Source organism: Erinaceus europaeus, chromosome 12 (genome assembly GCF_950295315.1).
Source record: "Erinaceus europaeus chromosome 12, mEriEur2.1, whole genome shotgun sequence".
NCBI lineage: Eukaryota > Metazoa > Chordata > Mammalia > Eulipotyphla > Erinaceidae > Erinaceus > Erinaceus europaeus.
Genome location: NC_080173.1, coordinates 80,285,604 through 80,303,971, shown reverse-complemented (window position 1 = coordinate 80,303,971; position 18,368 = coordinate 80,285,604). Strand labels below are relative to the sequence as shown.

The following is an 18,368-nucleotide window of genomic DNA, read 5'->3' as shown; positions in this document are numbered from 1 at the left end:
GGGTTTTTACTTTGGTGCCCTACTTACAGTTTGATCAGGTCCTGCTTTTAGTTTCCCTTTCAGATCTTCTTACTCAACTTCTGTTGATGAGTGGGATCATCCCATACTCATCTTTATCTTTCTGACTTAGTTCACTTAACATAATTCCTTCTAGCTCTGTCCAAGATGGGTCAGAGAAGGTGGGTTCATTGTTCTTGATAGCTGCAATTAAAAATAATTTCTAAAGCACTTTAGAAATGCACATTGGGATTCTGTTCAATACTGACTACTTTTTACTACCCTTTAAATAATTTACTTTTCAGAAATTAAGTTTTCTACACAATTATTTAGTAGTGGGAATGGCTATTTAGGAATTATGTTGGACGTACTTTAGAATTCTCTTGTGTTGTATTGTTGGTTCTGATTATTCCAGGCTTATTCAGGGTGGTGGGGTCATAGACTTTCTTTTAATTCATTCATCTTTTTTCTTTACCACCAGAGTTATTGCTGGGGCTCAATGCATACATGACAACTCCATTTTTTTTCACTGCTTAAGGAATTTTTATTAAAGCAAGAATTTTATAGTCCAAATTGTGTTTCCTTGCTCAGTTATCACCTATGTTATTTAAAACAGAACTGACACTCTGAGCTATTCCACAGTAAAGAATTACAAAATTAAAGTAAGGAATGCTTTAAATTTTTGTACTTTGCTGAAAATTCTTTTCCCTAGGGTCTATAAAACATTAATTTGTTTTTATATTTTGTTTTCTTTTTGTGGTTTTTTTGTTTGTTTGTTTTTAAATCAATAAGTAATCTAGGACTAGCACTGTTTGCTAGGCCTGGCATTTGCTTGGTACACAAGGTTCAAAGTTTCCTTCTTTTATTTATTTTATATTTTCCAACGTTTTTTTCCCCATACTATTTAAATTTTTCGATGCTTAGATATTTTTCCTTTGGTGAAGCAACTCCATTTTTTTTTTTTTTAAATAGGGATAAAGAGAAATAGGGTGTGAGAGAGAGGGAGGGAGAAAGAGATACATGTGTAGCACTGCTACTCCACTGCTCATGGAATTTCTCCGCTGCAGTAAGGATCACCAACATGAGTCCAGTTCCTTCAGCTTCATAAGTTGTTCACTCTACTGCATGTGCTCACCACCTGGCCCCCTACAGTCATAGAGTTTTAAAAAATTATTTATTTTATATGAGATAGAGAGTTTCACATGAGAAAAAGGGAAGATAGCATTCTGGGAACATGTGATGCTGACTTTTGAGACAGAACCTCAAGCATGCAAGTCCTAAACATGCCAGATGAGCTATTTTATTTACTCAACTGCTATATTGTTGTTTCTGAAAAGCTTCTTTCTCCTTCTTTGCTCCATAATTAATAAAGTACTGAGTCATTTTGGGATAATAACTACCAGAGATTGCATTAAACATTTATTCCTCAAAATATTTTCATTCATGTTATTTCATTTCATTCTTACTGAGGACTCTATTGTCTATAAGGATATATCTATTCAGCTGAGCTATATAAATTTACATCAGTGGTAGAAAATCCATTTTACTCTTGAGACACAAGCCATTTTATTCATAATCCCACAGCTAATGGCATAGCAGACTTGATTATGAATGTTTAGAGAACTACCCATCTGACTACTGCCACTAGTGTTCCCTTTGACCATTGTTTTTAGATGACATGTAAGATTTAGGCGTCCACAGTGAATTGGTTTTGAGTTGAACTAGAGTCAAGAATTGTTTAATAGATCCAATACTGTCTCTCAGGGTTACACCTAAGAAATATTTTTAGTTTCTGGTGAAATATGTAAATGTTGGAAGAAGATCTGTAAGCAGTGAAGGAGTAGCATTCTCTCTCTCTTTTTTAATATCACTTTATTGGGGGAAATATTTATTTATTGCCTCTGGGGTTCTGTGCCTGCACTATGAATCCACTGCTCCTGGAGGCTATTTTTTCCCCTTTTGTTGCCCTTGTTGTTCATCATTATCATTGTTGTTGGATAGGACAGAGAAAAATCGAGAGGGTGGAGAGAAAGATTAACATCTGTATTCCTGCTTCACTGCTTGTGAAGTGAACCCCCTGCAGGTGGAGAGCCAGGGGCTCAATCCGGGATCCTTATGCCTTCCCTGCATTTCGCATCATGTGTGCTTAACCTGCTCTGATACTGCCTGGCCCCTGGGGAAATAATATTTTAAAAGACAATTATCATTCAGTACAGTTTCTTGATCTCATCATGATCGATGTCTGTGCACTACCTCTACCACCAAATGAAATCTTCTGCCCTGAGTTAGTTTATAGGAGTGAATTGTTGAGTCATGCCATTAGGGATTGGGTAGTGGCACATCTGGAAGAGCATATGTTACCATGCGTAAAGATCCAGATGGTCTCCACATGTGGGGTGGGGGGGTGTCTCCTGGGTGGTGGAGCAGTGCTGCAGGTATCTATTTGTGTCTCTATAAAAGAAAAATGGGGGCAGGTGGTTGTGCAGCGGGGTTAAGTGCACATGCGTGAAGTGTAAGGACTGGCATAAGGATCTCGGTTTGAGTCCCGGCTCCCCACCTGCAGGGGGAATCGCTTCACAGGTGGTGAAGCAGGTCTGCAGGTGTCTGTCTCCCCCCCCCCCCCCCCCCCCGTCTTCCCCTCCTCTCTCCATTTCTCTGTCCTATTCAACAACAACAATGGCATCAACAACAACAATAATAACCACAACTATGATAAAAAAAACAAGGGCAACAAAAGGGAAAAAAATAGCCTCCAGGAGCAGTGGATTTGTGGTACAGGCACTGGCCCCCAGCAATAACCCAGGAGGCAAAAAAAAAAGTTTTCTTTCTTTAAGTTCTTTCTGCCTTAGTGCTGACTTTGTATTATTAAAATCAGTGTTGCTTAGGCCCATTTTGATCAGTCTGTAATAAATTTACTTTCTCAGTATAAGATGACTTCTCTCTAGGATGCATTTACATTTTTAGCTTCTTTCCTATTTAAAGTGATATTGGTGACAATAAAGAGAAACTATGTTTAGGGTGGCAGATACTTCCAAAATACAAATAAAGGCTTGATTCTCATTAACCAAGGTCAGCAAGAATATATGTATAGTTTGAAAAATGTCCCTGAGGTTCCTTTCACTTATTAGTTGAAAAACAATCCATTGAATTCCTTTTTATTTTTTATAAGTTAAAAAAAAAATTTTTTTTTTTCATGTCAGACGGGTAATGTGCCGACGTCATAACAAGGTTTGTGGGTGGCACATCTCACGCTCTCGCGTGGCAACCCAATCATCACACTTATGAACTACAAAATGATTTAAAAAAATGTTATGTTTATTTATTTATTGGATAGAGACAGCCAGAAATTGAGAGGGAAGGGAGTCAGAGAGAGACAGACACCTGCAGCCCTGCTTCCCCACTTGTGAAGCTTTCCCTCTGCAGGCGGGGACCAGGGGCTCAAACCGGGTCCTTGTTCATTCTAACATGTGTGCTCGACCAGATGAGCCACCACCCAGCACCTATAAGTTTTTTTTTTTTTTTTTAATATTTACTTATTTGATAGGGACAGCCAGAAATTGAGAGGAATGGGTAGAGATTGAGAGGGGGAGAGAGACAGAGAGACAGAGAGACAACGGCAGCACTGCTTTACCTCTCGTGAAGTTCCCCCTGCAGGTGGGGACCAGGGGCTTGAATTCTTTTTTCTACTAACAGTTAAAAAACAATAAGGATAAGTGTGGATTTGAGTAATTAATTGTGTTTCATCTTCTACCTCTGAGAACTGTAGAAAAATACCACAATATCAAAAAGCCCCATGTTGCTCTTATTTTACTGTTGTAGGTATTATGTGTCATATGAGTTTCCTACTAAATTGGTTGAATTAAAACTGAATTACGTTATGGTTGCTCTTATTTCTTCATCAGCCCTTCATGAATAAGCTCAGCAGTCCTCTTCCTAAGATAGATGCAATAAAAGGGAAGAACAATAGTATCTGGGATTTGAATACCAGGGCTCAAGATCTAACCGTGTCATTTATTGGTTTAAGTTGCTTAAATATCTTAAGTTGCCATGGAGCTGCCAATGGGGGATGGTAATTGGCTTTAGTGAAATGGGCTGTTATTTTCCTATTTCTATCAAGGGACTCTGTATGTATAATTGTAGCCAGTTATAAGGATTCTTCCTGTTTGTATGTGTGATTAACCACTTAGAGTTGGCTACTGTAAAATTGAGTTAAAATATGAATAGAGGGTCTGGGTATTTTTTTTTTCCTTTTCTTCATGTTCCTCTGTTTTAATCATCTGTGTTCCACATGAGAGTAATCACCTGCTAGTTCTCCACCTCTTTACTTAGTTCACTTAGCATATCCATTTCTAGTTCCGTCCATTTTGTTCTAAATGAGACAGCCTCATCCTTTTAATTACAGAGTATTATCCCATTATATATATTCTACAATATCTTTCTCCAGTTTGTTATCATTGGGCACTGCATTGATATTTTTGCCTCTAGGGTTATCTCTGGGGCTTGGTGCCTGCACTATACATCCACTGCTCCTGGAGGCCAACTTTTTTTTTCTTCCCATAGTTGTTGTTGCTGTTACTGTTGTCGGTGTTGTTGCTGCTGCTGCTGTTGTTGGACAGGAGAAATTGAGAGAAGAGAGGAAGACAGAGAGGGGGTAGAGACAGACACCTACAGACCTGCTTCACTGCTTGTGAAGCAACCCCCCTGCAGGTGGGGAGCCAGGGGCTCAAATCAGGATCCTTGTGAACTTCACAGCCCGGCCCTCTGGGCACTAGGTTTTGTGAGAACTATGATGGTTACTGGGGTAAGAGAGAGCATAGAACTTTGGTGGAGGGTGTGGTGACTACCATCTGTGAGTGTGAAATTACACTCCTGAATTCTTAAAACTTTGTGAAGCACTGTTAGATCAATAATATAGGTAAATAGAGTGAAAAAATAAAATTATTTGCTTTTTTAAAACTTATTTTTCAAAAGATTTACTGGGGCCAGGTGATGGTATATACCTGGTTATGTGTACACATCACATGGGTTCAAGCCCTGGCATGAGTGATGGAGCAGTGCTGCAGGTGTTTCTTTTCCCCCTTCTTTGTTTCTCTCTGTCTCTATCAGGAAAAAAAAAAAAAGGCCACTAGAGAGCGTAGTTGTTGTCATGAAGACAGTGAGCCCTGGTGACAAAAGGGAAAAAAAATCAGTCCGAGTGTACTAGAATCACACATGCTTAAAGCCCTGGTCGGGGTGGAAGGGGTGGGAATAAAGAGATTAGGTCAGCTACCCAACGTGTCACAGCAGTTCAGTAGAAGTAGAACTTTAACGCAGGTCAATTAGATAGAAGAGTCCTTATTTTTCACCATTTTCCTCTACAAGGATGTAGGGCTCTGCATCTTAACCCACATATGCCACTGGAAGTGGTGTAAACTTTGACTATTTATTTTGCAGTAGTTCCTCATCTTTCCTTGTGTTCCTTGAACATGGTGTCCAGGCCCTGACTCACCTCACTATAGAGATAGTTTTACCGTTGGAAAAATCACCCTAAGGCAAATTGCTTACATAGTGTAGTGACTCTGCACAGAGGCCTTCATGCCTGAGGCAGCAGAGCTTCAGGTTCAAGTCCCAGTCTCACCAGAAACCAGAGGTTCGCCCCTCTAGTTAAAAAAAAAAAAACAACTTTGGGGGGTGCCAGGCAGTGGTGCACTTGGTTAAGCACACACATTACAGTATATAAGGACCTAGGTTCAAGCTCCTGGTTCCCACCTGCAGGGGGAAAGCTTCACAAGTGGTGAAGCAGGGCTGCAGATGTCTGTCTCTTTCCTTCTCTTTCTCCCTCTCCCCCCTCAATTTCACTCTTGACTCTATCCAATAATAAATACAAATAAAATAAAATAAAATAAAATAATTGAAAATTAAAGAAAAATCACCCAGGCTTTTTAAACTACACATATTAATGTTTGATCGACTATCACTGATTCAAGTTGGCAAAGATAGTGAAACTTTTTTGCTGTTGAAGTCATTGATGAAGTGAGCATCACACTTCTTTCCATAATTAGCTTCCATTTGTAATAGACTGATGTTGTTTCTTGAGGGAATAAACTAGAGTTTTCCTCTTGGGAAAAGTAACTAGGGATACTTGTGTATATTTATATTAATAATGAGAGAGACACATAGAACAGAACACTGTTTAGCTCTGGCTAATGGTGTTTCTAGGATTCAACATGGGACCTCAGCTTCAGGCATGAAAGTCTGGTGTTGTTACCATGTGTTGTCTCCCCACCTTTACTTATATTTCCTGCCTTTACTTAGTTGAACTGTTTCTTGCCCCAGGTATTGTACTGAAATCAACATTTTTGAGTTTTCTTCCTGTTTCACTACAGGGTCTTGAACATACTGATTCTAGGAGACCAATGAAGATGACTACAAGTCTAAGCTTTATATTATCTCTACTTTCTTTTGGAATTAAAATTTTCTTCCCTTATTTTTCTCCTGGGACCCTCCCCTTAGTTTGAAAGAAACAGATTTTTGGAATTTTTTATTTTTATTTTTTTTACAGATTTTATTTACTTATTCATAAGATAGATAGGAGAGAGAGAAAGAACCAGACAACACTCTGGTACATGTGCTGCGGGGGATTGAACTCGGGACCTCACGCTTGAGAGTCTAATGCTTTATCCACTGTGCTGCCACCTAGGCCATTTTTAGAACTCTGAACTGAAATTGTAACTTGGTAGCTCGTGCACCAGATACGGCTACCAAATGTGTGTTTTTGGCTTGCTTAATGTTAATTTTCCCTCTGTTCGCTAACATTCATAACCCTGAGAACTTCTCATTAAAAAAACAAAGCCTACAGATTTAAAAAAATATTTATTCCCTTTTGTTGCCCTTTTTTTTAATTGTTGTAGTTATTATTGTTGCTATTGATGTCATCATTGTTGGATAAGAGAGAAATAGAGAGAGGAGGAGAAACAACTCCCCTGCAGGTGGGGAGCTGGGGGCTCAAACCAGGATCCTTCTGTTGGTCCTCCTGCTTTGCGCCACCTGCGCTTAGCCAGCTGCGTTACTGCCTGACTCCCAGATTTTTTTTTTAAAGAAATATTGAGGGGGCCGTGCAGTGGTATGCCTGCTTGAGTTCTTGCCATGTGCAAGAACCTGGGTTCAATGCCCCCACTCACCTGTGAGAGGGAAGCCTCATGATCAGTGAAGCAGGTCTGCTGGTGTCTTAACTTTTTTCCTCCTTCTCTATCTCCTCCTCCCCTCTCAATTTCTCTCTGCCTATCAGATAAAATAGGTAGAGGGAAAAATAAAAAACACAGAAGGAGGAGGATGCAAAAAAAATTCCCACCAAGAGCAGTAGATTCATAGTGCCAGCACTGAGCCCCAGCAGTAATCCTAGTGGCAAAAAAAAAAAGTAACTGGAGAAATTGCTCATTTGGCAGAACACTGGGCTAGTTAGTATACCCGAGGCTCCCAGTTCAGTCCTTAACACTGCATGTACCAGAGTTTGTCTTTTTGCCTCATGCGAAACCTTTTCTCATATATAATAAAATGAACCGTAGGAAAAAGAAAATAGAGATTGGAGGGTGCCAGCAAGATAAGTCACCTGGATTGTTCTGTTGTGTATATGAGCCAAGTTCAAGTATGGTTCTTAGTGCACTATGGGAAGTGTTGGTGTCATGACATCTTTCCCTTTCAAGCTGTTTTGTTTTGTTTTTTAGGATTGTTTTAAATTACATTTTTTATTCATTTATTATTGGATAGAGACAGAGAAATTGAGAGGGAAGCGGGGAGATAGAAGACAGAGAGACATCTGCAGCCCTGCATCACCACTTGTGAAGCTTTCCTCCTGCAGGTGGGGGCTGGGGACTGGAGCCTGTGTCCATGTGCACTGTAAAGTGTGCACTTAACCAGGTGTGCCACCACTTACACCCCCCACATTTCTTATATCCAGCTCTTTCTCTGAAAGTTGACTCAGTGTGGTGAAGTCCTGATGATGGGGAAAAGCAACAACAGCAACAACAAATAAGAGCCAGTGTGTGGGCGGGGGTGCTAACATTCATCTCTAAAGAAATAGGGGAGGGGGCGGCGGTAACGCAATGGGTTAAGTGCACATGGCGCAAAGCACAAGGACCTGCATAAGGATCCAGGTTCAAGCTCCTGGATTCCCCCTGCAGGGGGGTTGCTTCACTGGTGGTGAAACAGGTCTGTAGGTGTCTTTCTCTCCGCCTCTCTATCTTCCCCATCTCTATCGATTTTTCTCTGTCCTGTCCAACAACAACAGTGATAAACAACAAGGGCAACAACAAAAGGGAAAAACTAGCCTCCAAGAACCGTGGACTTGTAGCGCCAGCATTAAGCCCCAGTGATAACCACGGAGGCAAAAAAAAAACCAAAAACCTAGAGTGGACATCTAGAGATTATTACTGTTCTTGACATCTTCTTTTTCTTTTTTTTTATATTCCCTTTTGTTGTCCTTATTTTATTGTTGTAGTTATTGTTATTGATGTCATCATTGTTGGATAGGACAGAAAGAAATGGAGAGAGGAGGGGAAGACAGAGGGGGAGAGAAACACAGACACACCCGCAGACCTGCTTCACCGCCTGCAGGTGGGGAGCAAGGGGCTTGAACCGGGATCCTTACACAGGTCTTTACGCTTTGCGCCACATGCGCTTAACCCGCTGCGCTACCGCCTGACTCCCCACATCTTATTTTCTAGTTGGCCCTCTAGATATTTGAATTTTCTTCTTTGTTTAAATATATTTTATTTATTTTCCTTTTTGTTGCCCTTGTTGTTTTTATCACTGTTGTGGTTATTCTTGTTGTTATTGGTGTTCTTGTTGCTGGATAGGACAGAGAGAAATGGAGACAGGAGGGGAAGACAGAGATGGGGAGAGAAAGACAGACGCCTGCAGACCTGCTTCACCGCCTGTGAGGTGACTCCCCTGCAGGTGGGGAGCCGGGGGTTATCCTTAGGCCGCTGGTCCTTGTGCTTTGCGCCACCTGCGCTTAACCTGCTGTGCTACTGCCCGACTTTCCAGGTTTGTTTTTTTAATGCTGCATGGCAGAGAGACCACAGCACCAAAGCTCCCTGCAGTGTGGGGCTGGGGGGCACCAGGGCTGCACACATTCACTGTTTTAAGTGAACTGTTTTGTTGGTTCCACTAATTTTATGTTCCTCTAAGTTAGAACCTCTGATCTCCGCACTAAACTTCTACTTCAAAACTGGAGAGTAGTGGGTTATTTTACCCTTGGTTACCAGAGATGAATCGTGCTTTCTTGGGATGAAATAAAAATAAATGAAATCAGTCAACCAACAAAATATAAACAAACAAAATGGGGATTTCTCCAAAAGTGGTATTATCCCTGTTTGTGTTTCTTTTCCATTATTATGGCTTCACTCCTTGCACAGAGGCTCCATTGCCAGCAGAGGGTGCTGTCCATTCATAGAGCCTGCTGTCATCTTGGCTGAGGTGAACCCCAGCTGTTGGGTATGTGCCCTGGGTCTGTGTGAGAGTTTGGGCATGTCCATTTGGTTCCCATCCCTAGTGCCCACCCCTTAGACCCTGGCCAGGTTATTGTGTCACTAGGGACTTTGTTCAGTTACAGGAAACTGGGGAAAGTTTAATTGTTTTCTCCTCTCTCTTTTTCCCATGCAGCTGAACAAAAGGTTCATCCTCAGTTTTCTCCATGCCCATGGGAAGCTGTTTACCCGGATTGGGTAAGTGTGCAGGATGTTTATTTTATTTTCCTACATTACAAGTCATTTTGGAATTTAATATTGTTAGCAACTAGACTGTGTTTGTAACTGAGGGCACAGGGTGTGAATTCTTAGAGGCCTCCACCTTCCCTTCACTTACTCTCCTATTGTGCTCATGAAATTTGGGAAACATTACTTACTCTCTGTCTCTTCTTTTTCTACCTCACTAAGCCTCCTTTTCAGCACGAACTTTTCCCAGCCCCCACCCCTAATTCCTCTGAATTTCTCTTCTTCCGGCTTAGTCCCTAGTGAGTTCCTCAAGGAAGTCATGCACAACCCCTGGGTGCAGCTGCCAGGGATCCTCCTTGGGGAGAAAACTGTCCACTAATTTCCTTAAACATACTCTCTTCTTCTAAACCATGCTTTTTCCTTTTGTGTTCAGGTTCCTTCACCATGTTGGTAACCTCTTAAATATCAGCCCTTACTATGGTTTTCACCATCTTATATAGATTTACACATAAACTTGAGGGAATTTAGTGTATGTAGAACTCTAACTTCCATTAAATCTAAAATCCATTAACTCTAACATCCATTAAATTCCTGGGAAGATTTTTGAGTATCCCTCTGGTGGACCAGACTTTTTCCTCACTGTGTACAACTAAAAGCTAAAAGCCTGGTGGCTCTCTGCTCCCTAAGCAGAATACTCAGTCACCCTTTAGGAGAGCGATTTGTGGCAGTGCTCACAGACAGGCCTTCTGCAGTTTAATATTTTCTGAGTTGTAGGGTTTTTTTTTGTCAGCTACCCTCTGGGGTTATTTGTTTTGGATTATAGATTTCCCCCAGTTGTTGTCAATGTTTCCCTTTCACTTTCTGTTAAAACTTTGTAAAATGACCTGTAGTTTTCTGGGCTTCCTTAGTGGAAGTAGGCACTGTGTCAATTTCTAAATATTTTGGTACTTATTTTAGAAGCTGAAAGTTTTTGTTCTCTTTGTAGAAATGCTGTTCTTTGAATGGTGGGCTAAAAAGTATGTTTATTACATATTTATTTGTCATCATCCAGGCAAGAGTGACAGTGATGACTACCACAAGGATAGTTTTGATTTTAAATGGCTTGAGAAACTTGGAGGAATGCTATTCAGTGCATCTCTGTTACTATAAAGTGAGAATAATAGATTAGATTCATAATAGCTCCACTCTCCCACCCTCCACCCCATGTAAACTTGACTCTGATATATTTTTTACCCAATACTGTCACCTAACATTAGTTCCTTGTATATATTAGGTGCTCCATAAGTGCTTTTTTAAAACAAACAAACAAACAAAAAAAACCAGTGAGTAAATTATTATGAAAACTTCGATAGCTTATGAAAATCTGTACAGAAGGAGCTAGTGTTCCCTAGTAGGTTACAGTAGACCCAGGTCAATCACTAAAGAGTAACAAACGTCAAGTTGTAGTCAAAGGTGGGCAAGATGATAGTCAATGCCATTTCATAAAATACCATGTCATAGCAGGAAATACTGTTAATTTTACTGTGGTTAAAATGAGTATACCGTATTTCATTATCTCTTTAATGATCTGTAGTTCTCACTTTTGAAATCTTTCTTTCCCTTGTCACCTTTCCTCTCAGTGTTGTTTCTCCTGTTTTCCTTTTCCTATGCTTTCTAAATTTTATATTCCTCTAAGTTAGGACCTCTGATCTCTGCACTGTTGATATTTTTGAGTATTGTAATTTGTTATTGGTGCTGTGCTTGCTATACATTATAGAGTGGTAAGCAGCTTTCCTAACTTCTTTCCACTATACATGCCAGAAGCACAGCTCCCCCTCCCCATGTGTGGCAATTAAAAATGTCTCCTGAGGGCAATAACTCAACCCACTACAGTGCAGAATTTGCATGCCTGAGGCTCCTGGATCGATCTCTGGCACTACATGTACTGGAGTGGTGCTCTGGCTTCTTTCTCTCATATGAAGCTCTCTATCTCATATAAAGTAAATAAAATAAATCTTTAAAAATACAGTGTTTTCAGACATTGCCAAATGTTCCAAGGGGTCAGGTTTGTTGCATGGTTGTGAACTGTGACTCTCAGTGATACTTAGCTTTGTTAGAAACCTTTGGGACTAAAGACTATAGATCTTTGCCCTTAATGTAGGGCATATATGATTATCAGGTTACATTAGTTAGAACCAGATTACCTCCTTTAAAATCTCAAATTTAGATGCATATATTTTGCAGGAAGTTTGAGAAAGAAATATAATGGTTAATAATCTGGAAAGGAAAATAACCTTTAATAAAAAATAAGATTTAAAAAAAAAGATTTTTTTTTTTAAAAAAAAGGCGCTTTTAAAGGTAACGTTGGAGTGCCCAATTGTGTTTCAGTTTGAAAACAGTCAAAATAAGATAGTCTTAATTTTTATGGGACAACAGCACAAGAATGGTAATATTATAGTATGGAATTGCTGGGGAGATTTGGACTAGGTGAAAGAAATTTCTAGAAAGGGAAGGTGTTTGGGAGTTTTATTTTCTGGAAGCCTTAAAAGAAGAGTAAGTTTTTCTCAAATGACAGAGGTGGTCTGCTGTGGTTCAGCACATTTTCCAGCATTGCTCCTATTCTTGCATATAACCTATTCTCTTGGTAAAAGTTAAGACCAGTGTGTAGTTTCACCTTTACATAAAATGAGTTGTAGTAGTGTTCACATGAGTAGTGTAAACTCTAGGCATTCTATCCCTTCAATAAATATTTCTCGTAGACTCTCATGCTCTCCTGGAAGTCAAACAGAATTTGGCCACATATTACCATAGAAAACTGAAGCAGCAATAACAGTCTGTAAGTCTAGAAATGCAGTGAGCTCAAGCCACACACAACATTATGAATTGTTGCCTAATTACCAGGAAGATGTGAAATGTGGGAGGCGTTGAAAACGAAGTAAGAATGAAGAGGTTTAAATGGGGAGCAGCTGAAGTCATGTAGCTGTCCTGCTTGCCTTTTGAGAAAACCCCAACCTTCTCCCTTGGTTTTTTTCTTCTTCTGTGTCTCATGTTCAAGTTGCATTGGTATGTGCTTGAATGCCTACTGTGTGCAAGATTAGTCTCAGCATCTGATGAGAAAGAGTGGTCTGGGGACATAGCTCAGTAGAGCATAGAATTTGCATGTCTGGGAGTTGGGCGGTAGCACACCGGGCTAAGTGCATGTGGTGCGAAGTGCAAGGGCCGGTGTAAGGATCCCAGTTTGAGCCCCGGGCTCCCCACCTGCAGGGGAGTCGCTTTACAGGCGGTGAAGCAGGTCTGCAGGTGTCTATCTTCCTCTCTCTCTGTCTTCCCCTCCTCCATTTCTGTCTGTCCTAACAACGACATCAATAACAACAACAATAATAACAACAATAATAAAAAGGGCAACAAAAGGGAAAATAAATAAATATAAATAAAAATAAAAATAATAATTTGCATGTCTTAGGCCCCAGAGGTCCCAGGTTCAATCCCTGGGAACACCATAAGCCAAAGCTAGTGGTGGTGTGGTCATTTGGTCTGTTTGTCTTTCTTTCTTCCTCTAATAAATGAATAAGAAAGTAGTTTTTTATTTAAAAAGAAAAGAAAAAGATATTAGTATTAGATGGGATCATATGCCAAAAAGTTTTTGTTTTTCACCACCAACAAGTTACAAAACCTTGAGAGTAAGTTAAAGTCTGGGCTTCAGTTTCCTTATCAGTAGTTTAAATAGCTTAGTCAAGGTTCATTCAGTCCTTATGTTCTTAGCACTATGCTTTTCCCCTTATATTTCTACACTGTCACACAGCTTTGCATTTTGTTTGTGCTGCTGGGTTGATTCTATATTTTCATCCCTCCCCTTGTTAATTTTGAAATTAGGAAGCTGCTAATTTCTACAGGGAATGTGTCTAGCTAGGCTGTGTTCCTCGGTATCTGAGAGGTTGAGTCCTACCCCGTTAGTCACCGTCTGAGTCACTCCCGGGTTTAGATCCCAATGTTGTCTTAAAGATTGGTTTCTTGAAACTGTCATTTAAATGAGACAAGATACCTCTAGAGATCATTTCAGAAAAATGGTCATGTAGGTCAGGGAAACATGTATCCTGAAAATAAATGATTGTTCCTTCTGCAGCTTTAAAGAATAAGAATCCTCTCAGGCTCAGGAAGAGCTATCAGCTGGAGGTGCCGAATGGCTCCTGACAGACATTTGCTTTCCTGGTGAGAGGCAGACCAGACCTGTGCTAAGATTCCACCAAGAGAGGTCAGGAAGACAGCAGCCTGTAGACTTGATTTTTGCCAAATAGAATAAATTTGCTTCCTATCATTCCCTTGATTAAAGTTACCGATTTCATTTTTTATTTGGCTCGCCTAGTTATGCTATTTGCAGAGCATCAAAGACTCTTGGAATTTAAAGACTGATGTATTTATTTTGGATTTTGAATTTTAAAAATGTTTTATTTTTAAAAGTGTAAATGTTTTAAAATACAAAAGCTAGAGATACTTGTTTTCAGGGAATTTTTTTGTACTGTATATGCAGTGCTTCCTGTAAAATATTTAGAAAAAACAGCCCAAAAAAAATCACCCATATTTGTACTGTCCAGATATATAACTAGCTACTATTAATCCTGATACATATTTTTGCCTTTTTTCCCCTGTACATCACACACACATAAATTATTTACAAATATGTGTAAAATGGGATGACATTAAACTGTTTTAAAACTATTTTTTTCACTTAATACATATTGAATTTTTCACTGTAATACAACTTTAAAATGCAGTTGTATGAGCTTGTTGGTGTAGCCATCTGCTACTGGAGGTGTTTCAGGCGCTTCCAGTTTCTTGCTGTTGTGCATTACTATCCTTTCTCTTTACTCTCTCCTTTGTGGGATCCGCTGCTTCTGCTTCTTGGCTTAAAGTTTTACAGTTATTAAACAAGTAGTATATGCACATTATCCTTATAAAAAATGTAACATTATAGATAAGGCTGAAACTCCCACCCCCTGGGCCCTCCGGAGAGAGAACACGAGAGATCTGGCCATATATTCTCCCAGACCCTTTTGCTGCATTTACATACTTGCATATGATTCATAAGGACACATAATTAATTGTATTATGAGGGTTCTTTGTAGATACAAATTGAATTCTATTATTATCTTTTCAGTTTTAGTATAATTTCCATTCTGTAATATAGGATGGAGCAAAGATTATCTCAAAGAAAACGGCTAAAAACTACTCACAGGTAATCAGAGGTCGAATTCAGATAGCACTTTGGTTATAAAATTGAGAAGCAAGAGCTTTTTTAACTTCAATAAACTTTTACTTTATTGAGGAAATCGGAATTGTTATTGAACTTTGAGGAAGAGCTTTTTTTTTTTTTTTTTTTTAAAGCTGATTTTGTCCGAGTTGATCCATCTTCTCTCATATCTCAGAATTGAGTTTTCTTTTGAGAACTTCATATTGTTGTTTTTCCTTTATTTTAGTCATGGACTTGTTGAAAGGTAAATTTCTTAAACTTTCTTTTTTATTTTTTAAAAAAGATGTGGACACTTGCTCTGGTGGTTGAGACTTGAGTCTGACTTACGAAGTGTTAATGGATTTGTTTCAATTCCTGTCCCAGGAAAGAGGCTTCCTCAGATACTGCTTTGAAGCAAGATGTCCCACGTGATACTTTGTCATGTCATTCTGTGCTGGCTCTCTGCTGCCTTTCAACACGGAGACACATGTCTCTGAAACTTGCCCAATGTGGCTGCTTTTCAAGAAGACTGAACTCTGCTGTTCTCATAATGAGAAATGCTAGCCCCACTCCCCACCTCTAACCAGAAAGAGTGCTGCACAGTGTCAGGATTTAAAATGAAATCTTTGTTATAACCCATGGGGAAGAATGGATCCAACCTAGCTCCAAACATATCACTCTCTTCCATTACATATCCACCAAGAGTTTTAAAGATTATGAAATCTTTCAGATAAAAAATTAATAGAAAAAAAAGTCAATTTTATTGTTGTTTTTGTGTTTATTGTGGGTTGGGAGAACATTCCAAATGGCGTGTGTGTGTGTGGGGGGGGCGGGGAGCAAAGGCATGGCATGTTTTGTGCCAGTGAAAAGCCCTGCAGAGAAGCAAATATAAACTGTAGTTGACCCATAGTTGTGGCATGACTTTGGGGTACTAAAGGTTGGTAGTAGGAGTTGCCATTTCAAGGATAAGAAATGAAGGTTGCTAAGAGGAAAACAACAACAAAACCCCTAGTATTTTCTAACCTGCTGAGGGCATTATTAAGTGGGGAAAGGGCCATGGCTCAGGTGAAGTTAGAAGCATCTTTCTTTAGGACTTGAAGCTGTATTTTTAAGGTTTCCCTTCCCTGTGGTTTTCCAGAAGCTATTTATTAATCTGGCCTGGAGCAGTTCCTCACTCCATACCCCAGTGTACCACAAGCAGTTTATTGGGGGTTAGAGGTAGTTTAAAGATGTATAAAAGATACTTTGCTGACCACGGATTGTTCAGCATGGCCCTAGGGCCCATGTGCCTGGTTTGTCTCTCTAGCACCAAGTTTGAATTCCCCTTTTATTTTTGAGGACTTCAGCTGTGGTTTGTTCCTGTTGCCAAAGGAACTGCAGGCATGCACCGCTGTTTGGGATCCAGTGGCCACATTTGGCAAGCAGTGGTTTGAATGACCTCTCTTTGGAGCCCTAGGTCACTGGCTGGATTTTTACCTCCCTACATTACAGGCTCTTCCTGTATTGGGAGTGGCAGTTGGCCAGGGCATTATATTTCCACTGGCCTGAAAACATACAGACCCTGATGAGCAGATGCCTGTGAGATGGAGGAGGATATAGCAACACAGGAAAGACTGAAACAGATTATTGGGGCCCAAGGTCTAGGGAATTTTCAAGGGGAAATGTGGGATCCTTTGGTGAAGCAATTAATATGATAGTACCTAAGAGCATAGCCTTGAGTAAGGAATCTTTAGAATCATTAACCTCTTTTAAGTTTATATCAAGGTTAAGAACTATGTTCTATATAGTTTTTTATACCAGATAGTTTGTGGGGGGGGGGGATATGTAATTCTTAGAGCTTAAAGGAAATTTGTTAGTTTTTTTTTTTTTTTTTTTGAAGAAAAACTGATTGTTTCAGAAAACTTCATTTCAGTTTGAATCTAGTTATTGCCAGGGGTTAGGAAATAGCATACCGAAGCATAATAACTCATAACAATTTATCAAAAATTTTAGTTGTTTCCATCTCTAAACCTTGACCACTTGTTAAATTTGTTCACAATCAGAAATACCAGGAAGGTTTGTAAAAGTAACAAAGAAACATACTAGGTACAGAGGGGGGGGGGACGACATGTGTATATGTATGTGTGTACGAGGTTCTTTTGGGGAATGTTTTCTCATTGCTGGGCTGGCTGTATTTGTAGCATGGAGACATTTCCTGCAGTGGCTGAGAAGGTCCTCAAGGAGTTTCAGGTGTTGCTGCAGCATAGTCCCTCTCCTATTGGGAGTACCCGAATGCTACAGCTTATGACCATCAACATGTTTGCTGTACACAACTCCCAGTTGAAAGGTAAGGAGCATTCAGTTTCTTAATCTAAACATGTAAAGATTAACCTAGTGTTTTATTTATTTTATCATATTACCACGCACACACACCCTCAACATTGACTTTCAGCTCTTCAATATATTCTCTGAAACCTATATGACTCTGTAGTGCTTGGGTGGGATGAAAGGAGGGAATCATGGGTATTGAACTTAATTTGCAAACCCAGAGATGCTGTTGCACATCTGGTCATGCTAAAGGCAGCAGCAAGCCCTCTTGAAGGCTGCAGACTGAGAGCCTCTCCCTGGGGAGAGGCATTGCTGAAATGTTTCATTGCAGAGACCATACGCTTGGCAGGGATTGGGAATAGCTGTCTCTGGACTCATGTACCCTGTTTGTTCAATATGGAAAAGTCTAGTTCCCTATGGGATATCCCTTGTGGGAGCCTGCCAGGGAGTAAGAACAGAGAATTGATGAGTTTTGGTGACTCAAATCTGGAAGCACAAAAATCACCAGGCTCAGAATCGGGTAATATACTGATAGGCATTCTGAAATGTTTTTCTGAAAACTTTTTTTTTTTTATGGGGGGTTTGCTTTGTAGGGGACTTTAACTGAGGACTGATTGGCAGGATTTTTAAATGCTCTGATGATCAAATCACAAAGGGCTTTATGAAGATCATTTCTTTATCTCCATCCCACTTAGGTAGGGATGATATGATTTGACTTAATAGCAATAGTAATGCAGCATAGGGGTGACATTATTTTGTGGGTTTAAGGGAGATTTGGTTCATGCTGCCAAAGAAGCATGTCAAAGCACTGGCATAGTGTTTGGTCTTAGGGCTGAAAGGTCCAGAAATGGGAATTGCTTCATGGAGAATTTGTTGTGAAACATACCTGGTAGTTTTGGATCACTGTTTCTCTTGTTGCACCATAGTGATCTCTCTCTGAAGATAATTTATTTCTTTTCCCACTTGTGTTTGGGAGTTATACTTTAGCTTCCTAGTTGGTGGGGTAGGGATTTCTCACCTGATGAAGTGGGTTTGCCACACTTTTCCTTGAAACTTGGCTCCTCCTAAAACTCTGCAAGGCCCTGTGTTAGTCTGCTTGGATTTTCATAATGCAACTCCTGTGCTCTGTTGATGAGCTACCTCCCAGGCTACCAGCTTGGTTTTGA

At 39.9% G+C, this 18,368-nt stretch overlaps 1 protein-coding gene and 1 non-coding gene across 4 annotated transcripts in view; one reads left to right on the top strand and one right to left on the bottom strand.

Annotated features, from left to right (window-relative positions):
* Positions 1 to 18,368, top strand: part of SMG6 (SMG6 nonsense mediated mRNA decay factor) — a 291,344-nt gene that overhangs the window by 67,149 nt on the left and 205,827 nt on the right. The window contains exons 9-10 of one of the 3 annotated variants that reach the window (XM_007520393.3): positions 9,640 to 9,701; positions 17,076 to 17,221. In XM_007520393.3, the coding sequence (XP_007520455.1) occupies positions 9,640 to 9,701; positions 17,076 to 17,221 (208 nt within the window). Of the gene's footprint in view, positions 1 to 9,639; positions 9,702 to 16,455; positions 16,614 to 17,075; positions 17,222 to 18,368 lie in introns of those variants that run through there. The other 2 variants (XM_060204127.1, XM_060204129.1) reach the window with 2 other exon arrangements.
* LOC132542356 (small nucleolar RNA U13) lies at positions 3,192 to 3,295 on the bottom strand. Its single transcript, XR_009553437.1, has one exon. It is a non-coding gene; the product is annotated as a small nucleolar RNA U13 (small nucleolar RNA).